The sequence below is a fragment of the Triticum urartu genome, chromosome 1A, assembly GCF_056163025.1.
Source record: "Triticum urartu cultivar PI428250 chromosome 1A, HENAU_Tu73, whole genome shotgun sequence".
In the NCBI taxonomy this organism is placed as follows: Eukaryota; Viridiplantae; Streptophyta; class Magnoliopsida; order Poales; family Poaceae; genus Triticum; species Triticum urartu.
The window spans coordinates 491717592-491735944 of record NC_141873.1 but is presented as its reverse complement, the minus strand read 5'-3'; the positions used below and the strand labels follow the sequence as shown (position 1 = coordinate 491735944).

The window sequence follows — 18353 nt, the reverse complement described above, 5'->3', positions numbered from 1 at the left end:
CTAAAATAAAACATAATTTATTCTAAGAAAGAATGAATAAAGGGCATTGGTATAGCCCTCAAAGAAGGAATAAAATGAAGAAATAAAATAAACAAAACGACCGAAAACTTGCATGATTAACAACTCGTATGCTTGTGTTATATATACTTCAGACTATATTTATACTACTCGTTTGTTACATCTAACCTCACAACCTTTTTCCGAAAAAGAAAAAAAAACACCCCACAAAAGTTGTCATGTACTCCACCCAAAAGGAGGCACTGGCAGCATCAGTAAACAAGAGCAGCCAAGCTTAACAATAAACTAATCACCCTCAGGGGCCTTAGCCTAATCCCCAACTGGGCGCATCACTTTCCCTCGGCTCTACTTTGACCCCCTATGGATGTCCCAGTGCCCAGCTAACCTGCCCTGGTTTCCTCCGTGCAACCCACCGGAATCCAGCCCACCACCTTTCCTCTGGTTTCTCCTGAGAAAACTACCCCCAACTCCCCCAACTGAACCTTCAAAGTATCCCCAACTCTCCCTCCCAAGTGACCCTAGAATTTCAGAAAACTGCACCTGCAAGGCTACAACTTGCTCAACCACAGCAGACAAATGGCCAAGTTGCCGCGCGTTGTGAGTGGCCACCGCAATCTTGTTTGTCCCAGGTGTATAATAAGCGCCCGGCCACCACCTCGCCAAAGGACCATCCATCTAACCCAGCGCTAGCTCTCTCTGCAAAGCTCCCTTGTCTACCATAAGCTCGGAAGAAGACGCCGGGAAGCTCGGCTGGAGGTGAGGGGCGGTGAGGAGGTGTATAATGCCGTACACGGCGTCGAGGCCGTCGGCGCCGCAGAGGGCGCGGGTGGCGGCGGGGGGCGGGGGGTGGAAGGCGGCGGCGCACGCGGCGTCGTGCGGGGCGGTGCCGGGGGAGGTGGCGCGGCACCACGAGCACGCGGCGGGGGCCGGGCAGTGCTGCTCGGCGGTGGTGCAGGCGATCGAGGCGCCCGTGGGCGCGGTGTGGGCCGTGGTGCGGCGCTTCGACCGCCCGCAGGCGTACAAGCACTTCATCCGGAGCTGCCGCGTCGTGGACGGCGACGGCGGCGCGGTGGGGTCGGTGCGCGAGGTGCGGGTGGTGTCGGGCCTCCCCGCCACCAGCAGCCGCGAGCGGCTGGAGATCCTGGACGACGAGCGCCGCGTGCTCAGCTTCCGCGTCGTCGGCGGCGAGCACCGCCTCTCCAACTACCGGTCGGTGACCACGGTGCACGAGGCCGCGTCGGCGGGCGCCGTCGTGGTGGAGTCGTACGTGGTGGACGTGCCCCCCGGGAACACCGCCGACGAGACGCGCACCTTCGTCGACACCATCGTGCGGTGCAACCTCCAGTCGCTGGCGCGCACCGCCCAGCAGCTCGCCCTCGCCGCCTAGGGCATGCCGGCCCTCCTCACCGGCGTCCACCAACAACCTTTTTCTCTTTTTTTTTCCAGGAATTTGATCGTCGTTGCTTATTGTTTCCTGACTCCTTGTGCGAATTAGTTGCCTCCATCGAGGAGGCGATTGATCATGATCAGATCAGCGTGTGTTCTTCTAGCTTGTGTACGTTTACCCCCTTCCATTTTTGACTACACATAGTACAAATCATTGTGTTAGTGCTACTACCAGATACTAACCCTTGTTCATAAACATCCATGCGTTCTTCCTCTTGTTCTCCCTAAATTTCTTGATGCATGTCAGTGCTATTGTGGTGTCCAAATCCTTTGTTTGAAAAGCAGCAATGCAAATTGTCATAATCAAATCCACAGCCAAGTGGGCAAAATATCTGAGGGCAGAGTGGGTGGTTAATTAGTTTAGTGGGACGCATACAATAGTCATTAGGGCCAGTTAAGGTTGTACCAAACGAAACGAATGCACATGGAGCTGTGGAGCCACGGAGGGGGTAGTGGCCACTGGCCAAACGACCATAGCTAATCATGAACTGGCCGCTAATTAAAGTATCAACTAATGGCCGCGCCGTCCTGCATGCACAGTCCAACATCAACCCGGCTGGCATTCAGGCTAGCTCAGCTGTTCTGCTTTCGACGTAAACAACAGCCCACCTCTGCGCTTCCATATCACGCGCCGCCATTTCTTAATCATTTGACTTTGATATCTTCCTCCCCCGAGACTTTGAATTCTCGCCACCTTATTGAGGTCGATCGTGTGTGCGATTGCATAGGAGACAAATTATTGTTATAATTTCTGAATTTTTCAGGGAAGAGATTTTACAAACCATCCACGCTGCTGGCAGTCTGGCGCCCGTGGATCTCGATGCCCTAGTACGTGCGCCCATGCATCGATCTCCAGCTAAGAAACGTATCGTTCTCGTATCGTGAGAGAGCTATATAGTATTGCTGGGCGCTGGCGCATGACAGTACGATGTTGCACAGTTAATTAGAGAAAGCCAGATGAATTCAGTATGCAGAGATTCCGTACGTGCGTATCAAAATGCATGCGAGCGCTGTCATACAGTGTGCAGTGGTGGTGTGGAAGCAATGCAGGAGGTGACTTAACAATGGAGGTAAAGTGGATGCTTCATCCATGAAGCGCCCGGCAGAAGGAGACAATCAACACTCGATCTCGCATCACATACAGTACGACGACATATTGCTGTCAGTACGTCGATCGTATGCCATGGTAGTAGTACATGACAGTAACTAATCCATCAGAGGGAAACAAAACGCATTCATTGCCGAACGATGCAGAATGCAGTGTATAGTGTGGAAGAAATGCGCGAGCGTGACTTAACGACGGAGGTGAAGCGGACGCTTCGCCGACGCTGGAGGAAAGAGAGAGGTCGCAGCTGCATATGCCAAGTTGAGTTGAGACCGCGCACGCGCTACTCCGTCCTCATTGCCCGAGCTGCGCGCGTACATGGCGCCATTAAGTTTGGGATTAAATTTGGCTGCAGGCGCCCGGTGGGGGAATCAAACCACGCGTACGTACCATGCGTACGGCCCGCTTGTTTCTTCCTTTGTTTGCCACCAACTTGATTGATTGATTCTCGTCCTTGCTTAATTAGTACTGGCAGCAGCACGTACCGCCCCTTTGTCACTGGTTTCTACCGCAAGAATCACACTAACCTAGTAGCAGTAGAGCTTTGAAAAAGATGGAGGGAGCGCTGCAAAAGAGAGGGGAGAAGAAAAATGCATGCTCGCTCGGCCAAACTGCACATATAATTTCATGATTGCAGTGCTGTGATCTAAATAACAAATCTGCAACTGGCGTGATGGCCTGCCCCAGCTCCGAGTTGTCTTTTTCAGCCAAGGATTCACTTGGCATTAACAAAACCGAAAGGTTAGGGTCGACATGTACCGATGTACGACGTGACGACGAGGGAAGAAATATTAAGCAGCTGGCACTTGGCCAACTTGTCCAACTAGGCGCCAGCATTTGATTTCCCTCTCCTCTCCTCTCCTCGGTCAAGGACAGCAGCTCGATTCGTTTTGCTTCCTTCCTGCATGCAGCAGCTTTCTTCTTTCTTTCTTTCATTTCTTTCTCTCTTTGCTAATACGGAGCGAGTAGGATAGATTAGCTTGCGCCATCGCGAGCAAGTGGTGCCGCTCAACTTGCCTGGCCGCGCTTCCTTTGCACGACGTACGTAGGAGTACAAGCATGAGAGAAGAGGGAAGCTTCGCGTGCCCGCCAGTCCGACTCCGGCCCTTGGCGCCTCCGAGCATCAGCTCAGCTGCTCGATCGCTTGTGTGCACGCCCGGTTCCACGGCCTTTCCGTAGAGCTTGACGAGGGGGCAGACCGCAGAGATCCGAAGATCGACCTGAGTGAGATTTGCATCATGTGGAGCATCTTTGTTTGACGTGCCGACTCGCCGCTAGGGCGGTCTTGGCGAATGGCCCTAGCTAGTCTTGGTACGTATAGATGGACCCAGATGGCAAGGGGGTGTCCCTAGCTACCGTCATCAAGGGCATAGGACACCATGTAGATCATGATGCACAGGCTCGCGGCTGGCATCACGCTCGGGACAAAGGGACCGTGATCGGGTCCAGCCAGCGCTGGTCGCGCGCCATGGCAATCCGTCTACGACTAGGAGACGAGAGATGCCGCTGGACGTTCACGTACGCGGGCAAGCCATGCGTGCCGTGTAATGTTTCCATGTAGTACGTGCGTGCGTGCGCTCCGTTTTGTCGCGAGACGGACGGGAGTATAGAAGGCGGTGTCGACCGCCGTGCCGACGTCCTGGCCTGCCAACCCGGATACAGCCAGCCGGACACAGTGCGCGCACGCTCCGTGCCTCCTTCTTCCTCGTCTCGATCGGGCCTCGAATCCCAAAGAATCAATCAATCTCCCGGGAGCCCACAGCGCCCTGCGGCGGACTCGAGAGCGTGCAAATCTGGGGCGCAGCGCGGATCGAGCCGTACGTGCGTGCGTGTGCGTACCTGCGGCGCTTTGCTTGACCTTAACCCCGCTGTCCCCCGGCGTGGCCCGTACTGATCCTGCTGTGCGTGTGATGATCGGGGACTGCGCGCGGCGCAGGTGGTCGAGTGGGTCGTATCCTCGGCGGCGATTTTATCCGACTAATCTTATGGCCATTTGGCCAAGTTGGCGTCCGTCGAGGGATGCGTGCGCCGGCGCCCCCGCGCGCGCAAGTGGGGGCTCGTTTCTCGGCAGCTCTTGGTGGTGTCGCGTAGCTGCTGCGTGTGTGCGTGCGTGCGCGCGCGCGCGGCGGCCGGTTGTTGGTTTGCTTCGTTGGGGATGAAGCTTCGGCTATGAATGATCGCGTCGGCGCGCGGGCGGGGGCTGGGCGCAGTTTGTCGCGAGGCGCACTCGATGATTTTTTCCCGGGCGAGGTCCGTGTAGGGTACGTACAAGATCGGAGGGCTCCCGCCAGGTTTGACAGATCAACTTGGACGTCGACAGTGCTCGTGTGGCAGCAGTTGGCCGTAGCTGGTTGATCTTACTAGCACAATTCGACTCGATTCATGTCCGGAAGAATATCATATCTTTCCCTAATAATAAAGCACGGATTGACTCCGTGCTTTTACCATTACAATACGCTTCTTTCTGTGAATTTATGCTTTCAGTTTGAATTTTAAACACATACGCAAGGTGGTACTAAAATAAAATTCCCATATATTAGCTCTTTTTGCTCAAGCACCCACGATCGGTTTCCCAGGAACGATCGATCCTTCCTGACCGATGCCTGGTCAAATTGTTCTGGCCCATGCGGCCCAATGAAGCCTGACAAAAAACGGCCACACAAAAAAAGTTGCTATTATGAGGACTCGAACACGGGTTGCAAGAAAAGTGCACAAATCGAGCGTCCAACTCAGCTGGCCCATCCTATGCTTAGAGTAACAAGGATTACCTCTCTTAGTCTATCAGAGAATTTTCAGCCGCCAGGCCACATTATTCCGGCCCACCTTGCCGAAGGAAGCTACACAAGCGAACGGGCGAAGCTGGCCCACAGCCCGGTGCAAAAAAGTATTCGATGGTGGGCTGAATCAAACTCTAAACTGCATATACGATAACCAGTGTCGCTACCAACTGACATAGCTCATGGTGTATTTTTCTTAAAAAGAACTCATGGTGTATTATATTTAGGCTGTTGATTCACCTTTTAAATAGTCCCATACCGTTCTCTTAAACCCAATCTTTATAATTTATATACATCTTCAAATTTTCTCGATATCAAGGAGCCGTCTCGGGACCCAATATAGAAGGAAATAAGTCCTTCCATAATAAAAGATAAGGAAGGAAAGAGGGAAAAATAAAGAAGGCAAGAGGGAGGGACTTCATGTTTCTTGACAGAATAAAGAAGGAAGGAGAGAAAAATAAGGGAGGAAAGAGGGCAAGGATTTCATATGAAAAGAGGAGGGATTTCACATGTCGCATGGCAGAATAAGGAAGGAAACAGGGCGGCGATTTCATGTGTAGACAAAGAAAAAAATGGAAAGTAGAAGCTGTCCCATATAATTAAGTAAGGAAGGAAAATACAGAAAACTAAAAAAGGAAAGAGAGGGAGGGTCTCCAAATGGGGGATATAATGGCACTAAACGTCTCCGTCCATGGATAGCAACGGCATCAGGCAAGTTGAACTACTTTTTATATCTGAATTGTTGACGTCAAATTATAACTCAAAATCAAATTATGTTGGAATTGTTTAACATGCACAAAAAAATACTATGTCTAAATCACAATAAACAGGATTCATTCTATGTTGGTCATGTACAATATTTTTCTGAGAACAAAACAAATTTTTGCTCTTAATTTTCTGCTCGACCAGCTAGCGCCCGTCACAAACTCTTACAATCCTTCTAATAAAAATAATGTTGATCACCAAAGCACAAGCAGTCGTACTCCCTGCTGTGTGCAACACAAACTCCACACTTTACTTTGTTCTATTAGCCAACGATGGAGGATCTTTGTACAATGCTCCTAATATCATTGCCCTGCAAAAAATGCTTCTAATATCATTACCCCGCAAAAAATGCTTCTTATATCATTGGACACAAAATAGTGCTATGCTACCCAGTCCCTAAACCTAGCCCACACTGGTTCATGAAAATCTTTGTTGCCTCCGTAGTGAAGCAAGAATGCTATACTAAGGGCCCGTCCGGAAGTGCTCTGGCTTCCCAAACGAGCCAGCTTCTCCACGAGCCAGCGCTAGCTAGCTTCTCGCGGGAGCCAGCGATCGTTCGGCTGTAGAAAACGCTTTGCCGCCCCCTGTAGCGAGAAAAACGGTTCGCCGCACCCTGTAGCGAGAGGAAAGTGCTTCAAGGAGGCACTTCGGGAGGGCATTCCATGTAATATCCAGCAACTCCCACTTCTCGTTTTCCAGGAGCTGGGCGATCGTAGCTTCTGTTTTTTGCACTGCGGGCCAAGCGGATTCCGGGAGCAGGCTTCTAGAAGCTGCGGCGTTCGGCCAGCTCCTCGCCCGCTTCCGGAGTAGCGTGGAGCCGGAGCACTTCCGAACGCAGCCTAAGACTTTACTATTTTTATTATAGTGTGATATTTTTGGGGCATCACCGCATCACTGAGCAACGCCAACAAATACGTGAAGAGATACTTGTGACCAGGTAGATATTTCTGTGATTTAAATTGCACACACCTACAGTACACTTATAAATTCCTTTTGTTGTTATGTTTTTGCACAACACATCTTTTCATGTTGTTTCTCATGTGGTAGTGTGGAAGATTTCAAAGAGTTTACTAATGTCACCATGTCTGGCAGTCGGTTGTGGGAGGAGGAGGACATGTCTGGCAGTCGGTCATGGGAGGAGGAGGAGAGGGAAGGGTCTTGAGCTATTGGGTTTAGGAAGTATGGTTTTTTTCTTCTTCCGTTGCAACGCACGGGCATTTTTGCTAGTGGAAACCAACATTCGGTGAAAACCACGAGAAGAAGATGTTTTGAAATTTCAAAAAAAAAAATCTAAAAAGGGTGTTAAGAGGATGATATTTTATCGCCGCACAAAATTTCAAGTTGAAATACATTACGAGATGAGAGTTATGAAAAAGAGAAAATCAGCGTTGAATAGTGTTGAACAGTAGTGTCACTATTCAGAGCTGAATTTATTTTTTTCGTAGCTCACATCTCGTAATGTGTTTCAATTTAAAATTTTGCGTGGCGATAAAACATCACCCTCTTAACATCCCGTATTTTTTTCAAGTTTCTTCAAAACTTTAAAAATATGATTTCCTCGAAGTTTTCATGGAATATTGGTTTCTGTATGATATTCTCCCTTCATGTTCATGTGCATGTCCACACCCCTCAAATGTTAGCCGACCAAAAACACTATACACGGTCCATACATCTGAGCTGTCCGGCATCCTCCAAACACAATCCATATGTGGGCTGAAAATAGGGAAGCATGAACGCTTTCGCCACATCGGATCCGATAGGTCAGGCCCATCCCTAATCCACTTTAATTGACCAAGGCCACCTAATCCAGTGTTAGGCTTTATTGCATTATTAGGATAGACATGATTGGATCATAAGCCTAGACAATAGACCACCTAATGCATAAATCAAAGAGGTAGCTTAGGATCTTACCACCAATGAAAGCAACCATTGGTGTTGACGATGCTAAGTCCCATGCCTGCTTGATGCAAGAGTGGTGCAAGCCCGAGATAGATGATCGCAACGGGTAGCGGCGTCCCTTCGGGCGCCATCGACACTACCCCGAAACAGTGGCAGAGATTGGAGATGATCTTCCCGTTGTGTAGAGCTCTTTCAGATTGGTTATGGTTTCGGATTTTGGAATGTGGGGAGCAGGAGTAAACCATACGTGAACTAAACCAAAACCACTTGTCAGCTAGGGAAACCGGCGCACACCCATCCCATCGTGCTGGGCCGGCCTATTCCACTTTTTTTCTAGTTTCTAATACGCAAAAAATGTGTGTGAACAAGATTCAAACCCGTGACCTCCACCTTAAGTTTAACACACACTAACCACCCAGGCAAACCATAGGGTGTGATAATATATTTTATTTTCTTCTTTTATACTTTGTCCAACCAAGTTTTTATTTTTATTTTTTCGTTGTGGGTTTTTTCTGGACAGGTATTTTTTTGGTTTCTTCTTTCCTTTTTCTGTTTCTTTTCTTTCATCTTTTTTCCTTTACCTTTTTTTCAATATCGATGAACTTTTTTCAATGTTTGATGCACTTTTTCAATTCGATGAACTTTATTTCAAATCGATGAAGTTTCTTAAAAAATTTATGAACTTTTCAAATTCATAGAACTTTTTTCAAATAGAGGAAAATTCGTGAACTTTTTTGAATTCATGATTTTTTATTGTTTTGCCTTTTCTACAAATGTGATCGAGCGAACGAGAGGGAAATAAAATGCGAAATCTGCATGGGCCGAGCCACCAGTGTTGGCGCGGGGGAGCTTCCCTAGCGCGGTGGTGCCTGAAACACCGAATACGAGCTCCCGAGGAGAACATACGTTGGTGTTTGGCCCCTCCCTTTAACATTATCTTCATCATTTCAGCTAGTTGGGCCTTAGATCAACATTCTTCCCCTTGACCGTTAGGCTCAATAGCTTTTTCTGTTCTCCATAGGAATATTATACCAAAGTAAGGTGTTACAACTACCAATAAAATGCCATTGCACCTCTCATAGCACAAATCCTATTTCGAAATGAAATACATGTTACTTTACGGGGAGTGGTTTATATTAGCGGTCCCATAATTCCAGGATCAAGAGGCTTTCAATAATCCCATGCCAGCTACATGCTCATGAAAAATATTGGATGGTAAGCCTTTAGTAAGAGGATCCACAATCATACTTGTCTTACTGATATGCTTAACATAGTTTGATCCTAGGTTCTATGTTGAACAACATGATACTTTAGGTCAATGTGCTTCGCAGCAATAATTGACTTGTTGTTATTCACATAGAAAATTGTAGGTTCGTTATTGAAGTACAGTGTCAGTGCTTTGGAAATGATGTCTACCACTTTTAAGCCGGGGAAGGAAATTCCCTAGCCATACAATCTACTCAGTGGCCTCATAACATGCTATTCATTCTGCCTGCATTGTAGATGAGGCAATTATTGCTTGCTTGGAGCTTTTCCACGATATGACTCCACCAGCGAGTGTGAATATATAATATAACGTGTATTTCTTACTATCCACGGACCCGGCATGATCATAGTATGGATAGCCAACAGCTTCTAGGTCATTATACTTTCTACATGGAAGCATGAAATCTTTAGTACCTTGCATATAACGCAAGACTTTCTTTGTAGCCTTCTAGTGGTCCGGTCGCAAATTAGATTGGAACCTGCCAAGCATCCCGGTTACGAAAGCTAAGTCAAGGCGTGTACATACTTTAGCATACATGATGCTTTCGACAGCTAAAGCATAAGGAACCGACTTCATCTGATCAGTTTCATTTTGATTCCTTGGACATTGAAATGTCCCAAACTTATCACCCTTGACTATGGTGGCAGGCGAAGAAGATCACTTATGCATATTATATTTATTTAGTACTCTCTCAAAGTATGTCTTTCGAGATAGTCCTGCTACTTCTTGAGCTTGCGTTGGTTTTTCCCTTGATAAGGAAAGGGTGATGCAACACAGTAGAGATAAGTATTTCCCTCAGTTAAGAACCAAGGTATCAATCTAGTAGGAGAAACGCGCAAGTCCCCAATAGATGCACCTGCACAAACAATCAAACACTTGCACCCAACGCGATAAAGGGGTTGTCAACCCCTTCACGGTCACTTGCAAAGATGAGATCTGATAGAGATAAATAAAACTAAACAAAAGATAAAATATTTTTGGATTTTTTGGTTTATAGATCTGAAAATAAAAGATTGCAAGAATAGTAAATCGGGAACTAATATGATGGAAAATAGACCCCGGGGCCATAGGTTTCACTAGAGGCTTCTCTCTTGAAGGCAAATAATACGGCGGGTGAACAAATTACTGTTGAGCAATTGATAGAAAAGTCCAAAGTTATGACAATATCCAAGGCAATGATTATTTAATATAGGCATCACGTCCGTGTCAAATAGACCGACTCCTGCTTGCATCTACTACTATTACTCCACACATCGACCAACTCCTGCCTGCATCTAGAGTATTAAGTTCATAAAGAACAGAATAACACTGCAAGTAACATGACATGATGTAGAGGAATAAACTCAATCAATATGATGTAAAAACCCATCTTTTATCCTCGATGGCAATAGTACAACACGTGCCTCGCTACCACTACTTTGTCACTAGGTGAGGACACCACAAGATTGAACCCAAAGCTAAGCACCTCTCCCATTGCAAGAAAAACCAATCTAGTTGGCCAAACCAAACCGATAATTCGAAGAGAAATACAAAGATATCAAACCATGCATATAAGAATTTAGAGAAGATTCAAATAATATTCATAGATAAGCTGATCATAAATCCAAAATTCATCGGATCTCGACAAATACACCACAAAAGAAGATTACATCGGATAGATCTCCGAGAACATCGAGGAGAACATGGTGTTGAGAATCAAAGAGAGAGAATAAGCCATCTAGCTACTAGCTATGGACCCGTAGGTCTGTGGTAAACTACTCACGCTTCATCAAAAGGGCAATAGGCTTGATGTAGATGCCCTGCGTGATCGAATCCCCCTCCGACAGGATGCCGGAAAAGGCCTCAAGATGAGATCTCACGGGAACAGAAGGTTGCGGCAGTGAAAAAGTATTTTCGCGGATGCTTCTGAGGGTTTTGGAATATATGTGAATATATAGGACGAAGATCTAGGTCAGGGAGTCACCGAGGGGCCCACAAGGTAGGGGCGCCCCCTAGGAGGTGCCCTCCACCCTTGCCGCTGCCTCGTGGCTCTTCTGACTTGCACTCCAAGTCCCCTGGGTGTCTTTTGGTTCAAGAAAAATCATCGTGAAAGTTTTATTTCATTTGGACTCCGTTTGATATTCCTTTTCTGCGAAGCTAAAAAAGGAAAAAACAGAAACTGGCATTGGTCTCTAGGTTAATAAGTTAGTCCCAAAAATAATATAAAATAGCATATTAATGCATATAAAACATCCAAAACAAATCTTTACCTAATAATAAAGCAAATTGGGTTTCTTTCGTCCGTCGTGGAATTATTCAGAAAAGTCCTTCTATTTTAGATAATTCAATCCGCAGTCCTGTTGTAAGGTAAAACGAATCGTTATTTTCGTATTTTACACAAAAGTCCTTGTCTTTTCTTGAAATCAACCCGCCGTCCGGATTTAAGTCACACCCGAACCGTTATTTTACATTTTTCGAAAAAAACCCTGATGTTTTAGGTAATTCATCCGCGGATCATATTTAAGTCAAACAAATGCTTTTTAAAATCATCCATATCATTTAAACCGTAACTCCGATTTGAACATGTTATATATGAAATTTGATTAGAAAAATATGTAGAATATGAATATGAGATTATTTTTACCTGTTAAGTATTTTTAAATATTATTTTGGAATATATTTGAGTCAAACCAAATGATTTTCTAAATTATCTGTATCTTTTAAACCATAACTTTGATTTTAACATATCATATATGAAATTTTATTAGGAAAATGTGTGGAATCTAAATATGATGTTAATTTTACCTGTTAAATATTTTAAAAATATTATTATGGAAGCAAACTTATAATTTATAGCGCAAGATTCGTTTTTTTCATACCGGCGGCGATCCAGATTGCAAATAAACATCCACTATAACCATATAGGGAAAAGAAAACATTGATAACTACACATGCATACCTTTGAAAAATGTCGCAGGGAAAAACAACAGATTTCTCATCGCGCGCGCGCGCGCGAGAGAGAGAGAGAGAGAGAGAGAGAGGGAGAGAGAGAGGGAGAGAGAGAGGGAGAGAGGGAGAGGGAGAGAGAGAGGGAGAGAGAGACGTCTTAGAATTAACCATATTCAACACACGTTTTTTATTATTTTGTGTGAACACCGAGGCCATCGCCGGTGAGGGTGAGAAGGAGGATAAGCGACAACACCAATATGATGCCTCGCAAAAATGAAGGAGATGAGCCTATTGTGGTCTTGAGTGATGGTTGTTGAGTTAAGAGTGTGTGTTATCTTTTCTCTCCCGTTGCAACGCACAGGCTCTTTTGCTAGTAATATAATAGCATGGAACAATAAAGAATTATAAATACGTTGAAGACGTATCAAGTCCTAATGTTTTTTTGGATCTATCTCAATGAATCTCAATGCCAATGATATATGAGGCTTCACTAAGATCCTTCGTATCAAAATTTGAAGACATAAATCTCTTAGTCTCATGCAACACATCTTTATCGCCACAAGCCAATAGAATGTCATCCACATGTATGACTAAAAGTGTGAACCTACTACCTTTGAATTTAACACATATGCAGTTGTCTACCCCATTTTCTTTAAAACCAAAAGTTACACTAATCTTGTCGAACTTGAGGTACCACTACCATGAAGCTTGCTTCAAGCCATATATGGATTTCTTTAATGGACATGCCATATGTTCTTTTCGTTCCATGACCAGACCTTCTGGTCGAGTCATGTAATGTCTACATCACCATTCAAGAATGTCCTCTTGACATCCGTTTGATGCAACTCTAAACCGTGAGATACAAGTGCCATCATAGTTCTAAAAGAATCTTTAGTTGACATAGGCGAGAAGGTCTCTTTATAAACGATCCCTTCTCTCTATGTAAAACATTTTGCTACAAGCCTCACTTTGAACCTTTCGATGTTGCCTTTTGGAATCATGTTTGGTTTTATAGATCCACTTGCAGCCTACTCTCTTGGCTCCATCATGAACTTCTACTAAGTCCGAAACGTCATCCGAGCTCATAGACTTCAATTCGTCTTCCATGGCGACCAACCATTTGGACGAGTTTTCACTTTTAGTGGCTTCTGTTTATGAGGTCAGATCTTCTACCTTCCCTATGTCACTTTCATCCTCACACATGAAAGTGACAAAGTCGCTCGGGATGGCCTTTCTCGTATCCTGTTGTGATCTTCTCATAGGCTCATTGTTTTGTACATTTCTTCTTGCTCTGGAAGGACGAGGATTAACATCGGGTTGAGGATTATCATTAGACTGAGGATGCTCATCATGCCGAGGATCTTCATTAGGCCAAGGCTCCTCGTTGGACCAAGGATCCACTTCAGGTTCAAGGTCACCAGTTAGTGTCTCGTACATATTAGGCATATGGACAAAGTTCTTTTGGATAAACAGGGATGAAACATACACCCGCTTCTCAAGATCAATCACCCTAACCTCAATGATTTCATTATCCTTAAAAGTACTGCTTGCCTGGTTTCTACAAATTTCGTGGTCTAACATGTGCAATAAAAATGGCACCCTTTTCCTCTATGAGGCACCCAATGAAAAAACAACTAATTGTCTTTGGGTCCAACTTCTTAATATGTGGATTGAATAGTTTAGCTTCAGCTGGGCAGCCCCCCTCCCCCCCCCACACACACAAGTAATTCAAGCTCGGTTTCTTTTCCGTCCACATCTCATAAGGTGTGCTTGGTGTTTACTTAGTTGGAGCAAGAATCAGGACGTGTGCATCAGTTTTCAATGCCTCCATACGACTTACTCGTAAACTCACATGACTAAGCATGCTCGGCACCATATCCAAAAGGGTGCGGTTATGGCGCTCAACTATGCCATTTTGCCGATGTTCACTAGGCATTGAATATTGGGCAGCAATTCCATTTTAACAAGATGTTTGGTGAATGGACCTAGAATCTGCCCATAAGGAGCATGCCTACCATAATATTCTCCCCCACGATCAGACCATACTACTTTGATCTTTAGGTTGAGTTGATTTTCAACTTCAACTTTTTAGATCTTAAATTTGTCCAAAGCTTCAGATCAATCACATATAGGTTAAATGTAGCCATGGCGAGAGAAATAATTTGTGAAGGTGATGAAAGAATTAAAACATCCACACACTTTACATTAAAAGGTCCGTATATGTTAGTACGAATAAGTTCAAGGACCCCTTTCTTAATTGTTTCCATGTACTTTTCCTTAATACATCAATACGAGTTCCTACTAAACGTAGGTACAGAAAGAGTGCCTTTGAGCCGAAGTTTGAAACCAGTATGCAACTTCAAGCTGAGGGAGCCCACGACTTCAACTTCAGCCCCCTTTCCATTCACGACTTCAAATCTTCTTGTACACCTTCTCAAGGTATGGCTTATATGGAATCCCTGCAAGGAATTCCCAACATGAACAGTAGCACCTGAGTCAATCCACCATGTAAATTTAGAAAAATCAACATATAAAGATTCATCTGCAAGAGTGATCTCATCCTTACCATTTTTATTCAGCCACTTAAGAAAACCCAGAAGTTCCAAGATTTGTCTATTTGTAGAAGTTGGAAAGTCTCTCTCCATCGCAATTTGTAAGATTGACAGGAGCATGCGCTGGAGGAGCAGAACGTGAGCAACTTGGCTCATTGCATTGCTTAGGCTTTGGAGCATTCTTTTTGAAAAATTTCTTGTTGTTGGGCAGGTTATTGCTTTTGAGCATTTCTTTCATGATTTCTCTGCAGAGTTGACATGGAAAATTTGGCATTTTTGTTCACTCTTCGTTCTCTCTTCCTCTTGAGCATGGTGTGTATGAGTTAAGGCAGTGTCCATTTAGTTTTAGGAGGATTATAGTTTATCTTGAATGAAGTGAACTGTGAGGATAGTGACTTAAAAACTAAGAGCACAAGAAGCTCTTCGCTCATGTCACACTTCATTGTTTTGAGCTTTGCCACGACTGTTGACGCTCAAAATTGGCACAGTCATAAAATTAGCATAGGTTATATCAAGAACAATTCAAACTTATGATTGGAAGTCACCTTGGAATGTCTCTCTTCGAGAAGATCAAGATGGATATCAAGATAGTCTAAAACGGAGCTCGGACTCAAAAGTTATGACAAGTTCAGAGATGCTCATGTTGACACCAGAGTAAAGAAAGGCATAAAACTCAATCAAGATGGCCTCTGGTGGAATCTGTTTCAACATGAAAGTCGTGCGTCTCGTCGAAACGATTGATTTTGATATAAAAATCGTCTTAATCCGAGTTCGTATGCAACCTGTGGAGGCAAAACAAGGTCAGAAACAAAAGCTGCAGAGTCATTTCGGACCGACCGAGTTGATTTGATCAGTGAGACCGAGTTTGTCCGAAAATTTACCAGAGAGTTGGCAATGTTGACTCGGTAGGACCGAAGCAAACTAATCGGTAAGACCGAGATTGATCCAGAAAGTTACAGAAAGTTGACCACGTTCACTCGGTGGGACCGAAGCAAACCAATCGGTGAGACCGAGATTGATCCGGAAATTGCCAAAGATTCCTATCCGAGTTAAGTTAGGGTTTTTGATGTTTTGGATGGAACTTTTAGTCCTTTTCTTGTACGGGAAGTCCAGCCGCCTCTTATATATGTTGGGGGTGACGGCCGATTGTAACAACACACAATCGAACAAATCTATCTACATCTTTTACCTTTACTTTTCCTTCTCCCTTGTTCTTCTTCTTCCTCGTTCTTCGTTCGTTCTTCTTCATTGTAGGGTGGCGAACCTCGAGGCCCTAGGGGCGATTAGGTCGACCTAGGGCAGCCCATAGCCGCTACGCGCCCTGACGGGGTCCCTCCCGGGCGTGTCGGGTTTCGGGTCCTCAAAAGCGCCCGCCGGATTGTCTTGCGTACCGCGCTTCCGGCAGGTCTCCTTCGACGTGAGCTGCGGTGCATCACCCCCGGCGTCGAGGGTACACGGTGACGTGTTTGTGTGCGAACACACTTTTTGGCGACTCCGCTGGGGAAGAAGCTTTGAACGGTCTCCGGCCCGTTCTTGCTACGAAGAGATCGTCATCTAGGGTTTGCAATCTACAAAGGTAATATGAATACCCAATTCACATATGTAGATGCAAATAATGCGTATGTTGTTGCTAGATCATCTAATGAGCATAATGTATCGGCTAGCCCTATATTTATCAATCATGCATCTAATTATGTGCAAGGGCCGATGCAACAAAATCTCCATGATTCTACTTCATATAATTTTAGCAACATGCAACATATGTATCCCAACCCTCATGCATCGGCAACCCCACAAATCCATATGCCGATGAACAACATGATGGGTTCGGTTAATCGATTTGAAACACCTGATGTTAAAATTTCCAATAGCATAGAAGAAAGTGTTTCACCTTTTTATTCATCGGCAACTAATTTGCAGTATGTGAATCCAAACGTGCCGGTGGATAGGGGAATTGGCCATGTTGCTACTAGTTATTTGGCCAATTACCCTCAAACATCATATGCTACACCTAGTGCTACTAATTTTTTGGCACCATACGCAACTGTTGATGTCCATAATTCGGCTCCGCACCTTCATGGTCATGGCCGAATAAGTGAAACTTCTGCAGGAGCACAAATGCCTTCACCTACTACCGTGGCATATCATGTACCCCCTACACAATTACAGAATTTCGGCAACATCTTATTGCCGAAAGAGTCTAAAAGCATCGGGGGGCAACCATATCCAGACTGGGTGGTTGAGAACAATCTTACATTCTCTTGGGATTTGTGCAACTCCATTCGACAGGAACTAATAGAAGGAGGGAAGCCTCATGATTTTGCTGCAGTAAAAGCTAGAGTTGTGCAAATGATGCAGTCGCCCAGTGTTGTACCATCTAGCGTACCCCCTAAACAATTGCAAAGTTTCGGCACCTCATTGCCGGAAAAGTCTGAAAGTATTGGGGGGCAATCTCATGAGGAGTGGATGGAAATTGAGATGAAAAGGTTCAAAGCTCGCCAAGCTGAGATGTGGGCTAAAATTAGACAAGAGCGAGAAGCCTTGCAAATTCAAAAAGATAAAGATATTGATTCGGGTAACAAAGAAAATCCAGTTATTGAAAAAGCCGAATCAAGTAGTATATATTCTGAGTCCATCAAATCCAAAGAAGCAAGCATTATTGAGAAAGGGCATGGCAAGCATAGGAAAACAGCGGTGCTTGATTTTTCTGAAGTTAGCGGAACCTACTTCCTGCCCTATGAGTTTCGTGCCGTAGAAATTGACAAGCCTCTAGGACAAGAGCAAGTAGCTGAACAAAGTTCGGCTGACAAGGATCTTCAAAGTAATGTTGCATGGAATCAAGAAAAAGATGATGATAAGGCGTTGGGGAGCCATCCAAAGATAGATCAAGATATTGTTCAAGTCACACCACCATCATGCTCTCCCAAAAAATTTGAAAAAGTATGCCTAGCAAGTAATTTTCCTATTTCCAGATTTGGTCGCAACTTCATAGTTGATGCATCTATTAGAAAAATCCTCATAAGTAATTTTGAAAGACCAATGAAGAAGGGTTATTTACTTGTTAGTAACAAAATTGTTATTAAGCATATCGGTCAACCCATTGTGCCATTCAGAAAGACCGATAGCGAAAAATTATTGCAGCCAAGGCTTTCCCCGTTGCTTTATCTAAAGCTCATATCTAATTGGGTAGCTTTGCTTATTTCTTACTTGGCTTACACTTGGTCTCAGTTGAGACATGTATGTTTTAACTATTTTTGTTTCAGAAATTTAAAGCCAAGGTTAAAATCTTCTGAGCAAACCGATGCCAGTATAGTTGCTTATCCAAAGACATCGGAGGTAGAGTGCAAAACACAATGCATAGCCGAATGGGGTGATGCAAAATCTGAATCATTCATTTGCTTAACTCCAAAGCCGTTCTCACAACAAGATCGGCTAGAGAATAAAAAATTTACCTTCAGTTCAAGCATGTGTGATCAAATATTTGATTTATTGTTGAGAAATAATTATATTAGAATTCTTGACCACCATGTTGAGCCATCTGTCCAGGGACGAATGTATTGTAAGTTGCATGATTCGTCCAAGCATAATTTTGAGGA

The 18353-nt window shown here is 44.8% G+C and overlaps 1 protein-coding gene across 1 annotated transcript; it reads left to right on the top strand.

The window, feature by feature from the left end:
- The first annotated feature begins 517 nt into the window (after positions 1–517).
- On the top strand, positions 518–1638 carry LOC125536241 (abscisic acid receptor PYL4). Its single transcript, XM_048699430.2, has one exon. It carries the CDS (start codon positions 800–802, stop codon positions 1403–1405), a length of 606 nt encoding a protein of 201 aa, XP_048555387.1. The 5' UTR covers positions 518–799; the 3' UTR covers positions 1406–1638.
- Positions 1639–18353: the final 16715 nt, after the last annotated feature.

Bases quoted from the DNA above. Each gene is read 5' to 3' on its own strand.
- LOC125536241 (XM_048699430.2), top strand. From the start codon at position 800: ATGCCGTACACGGCGTCGAGGCCGTCGGCGCCGCAGAGGGCGCGGGTG.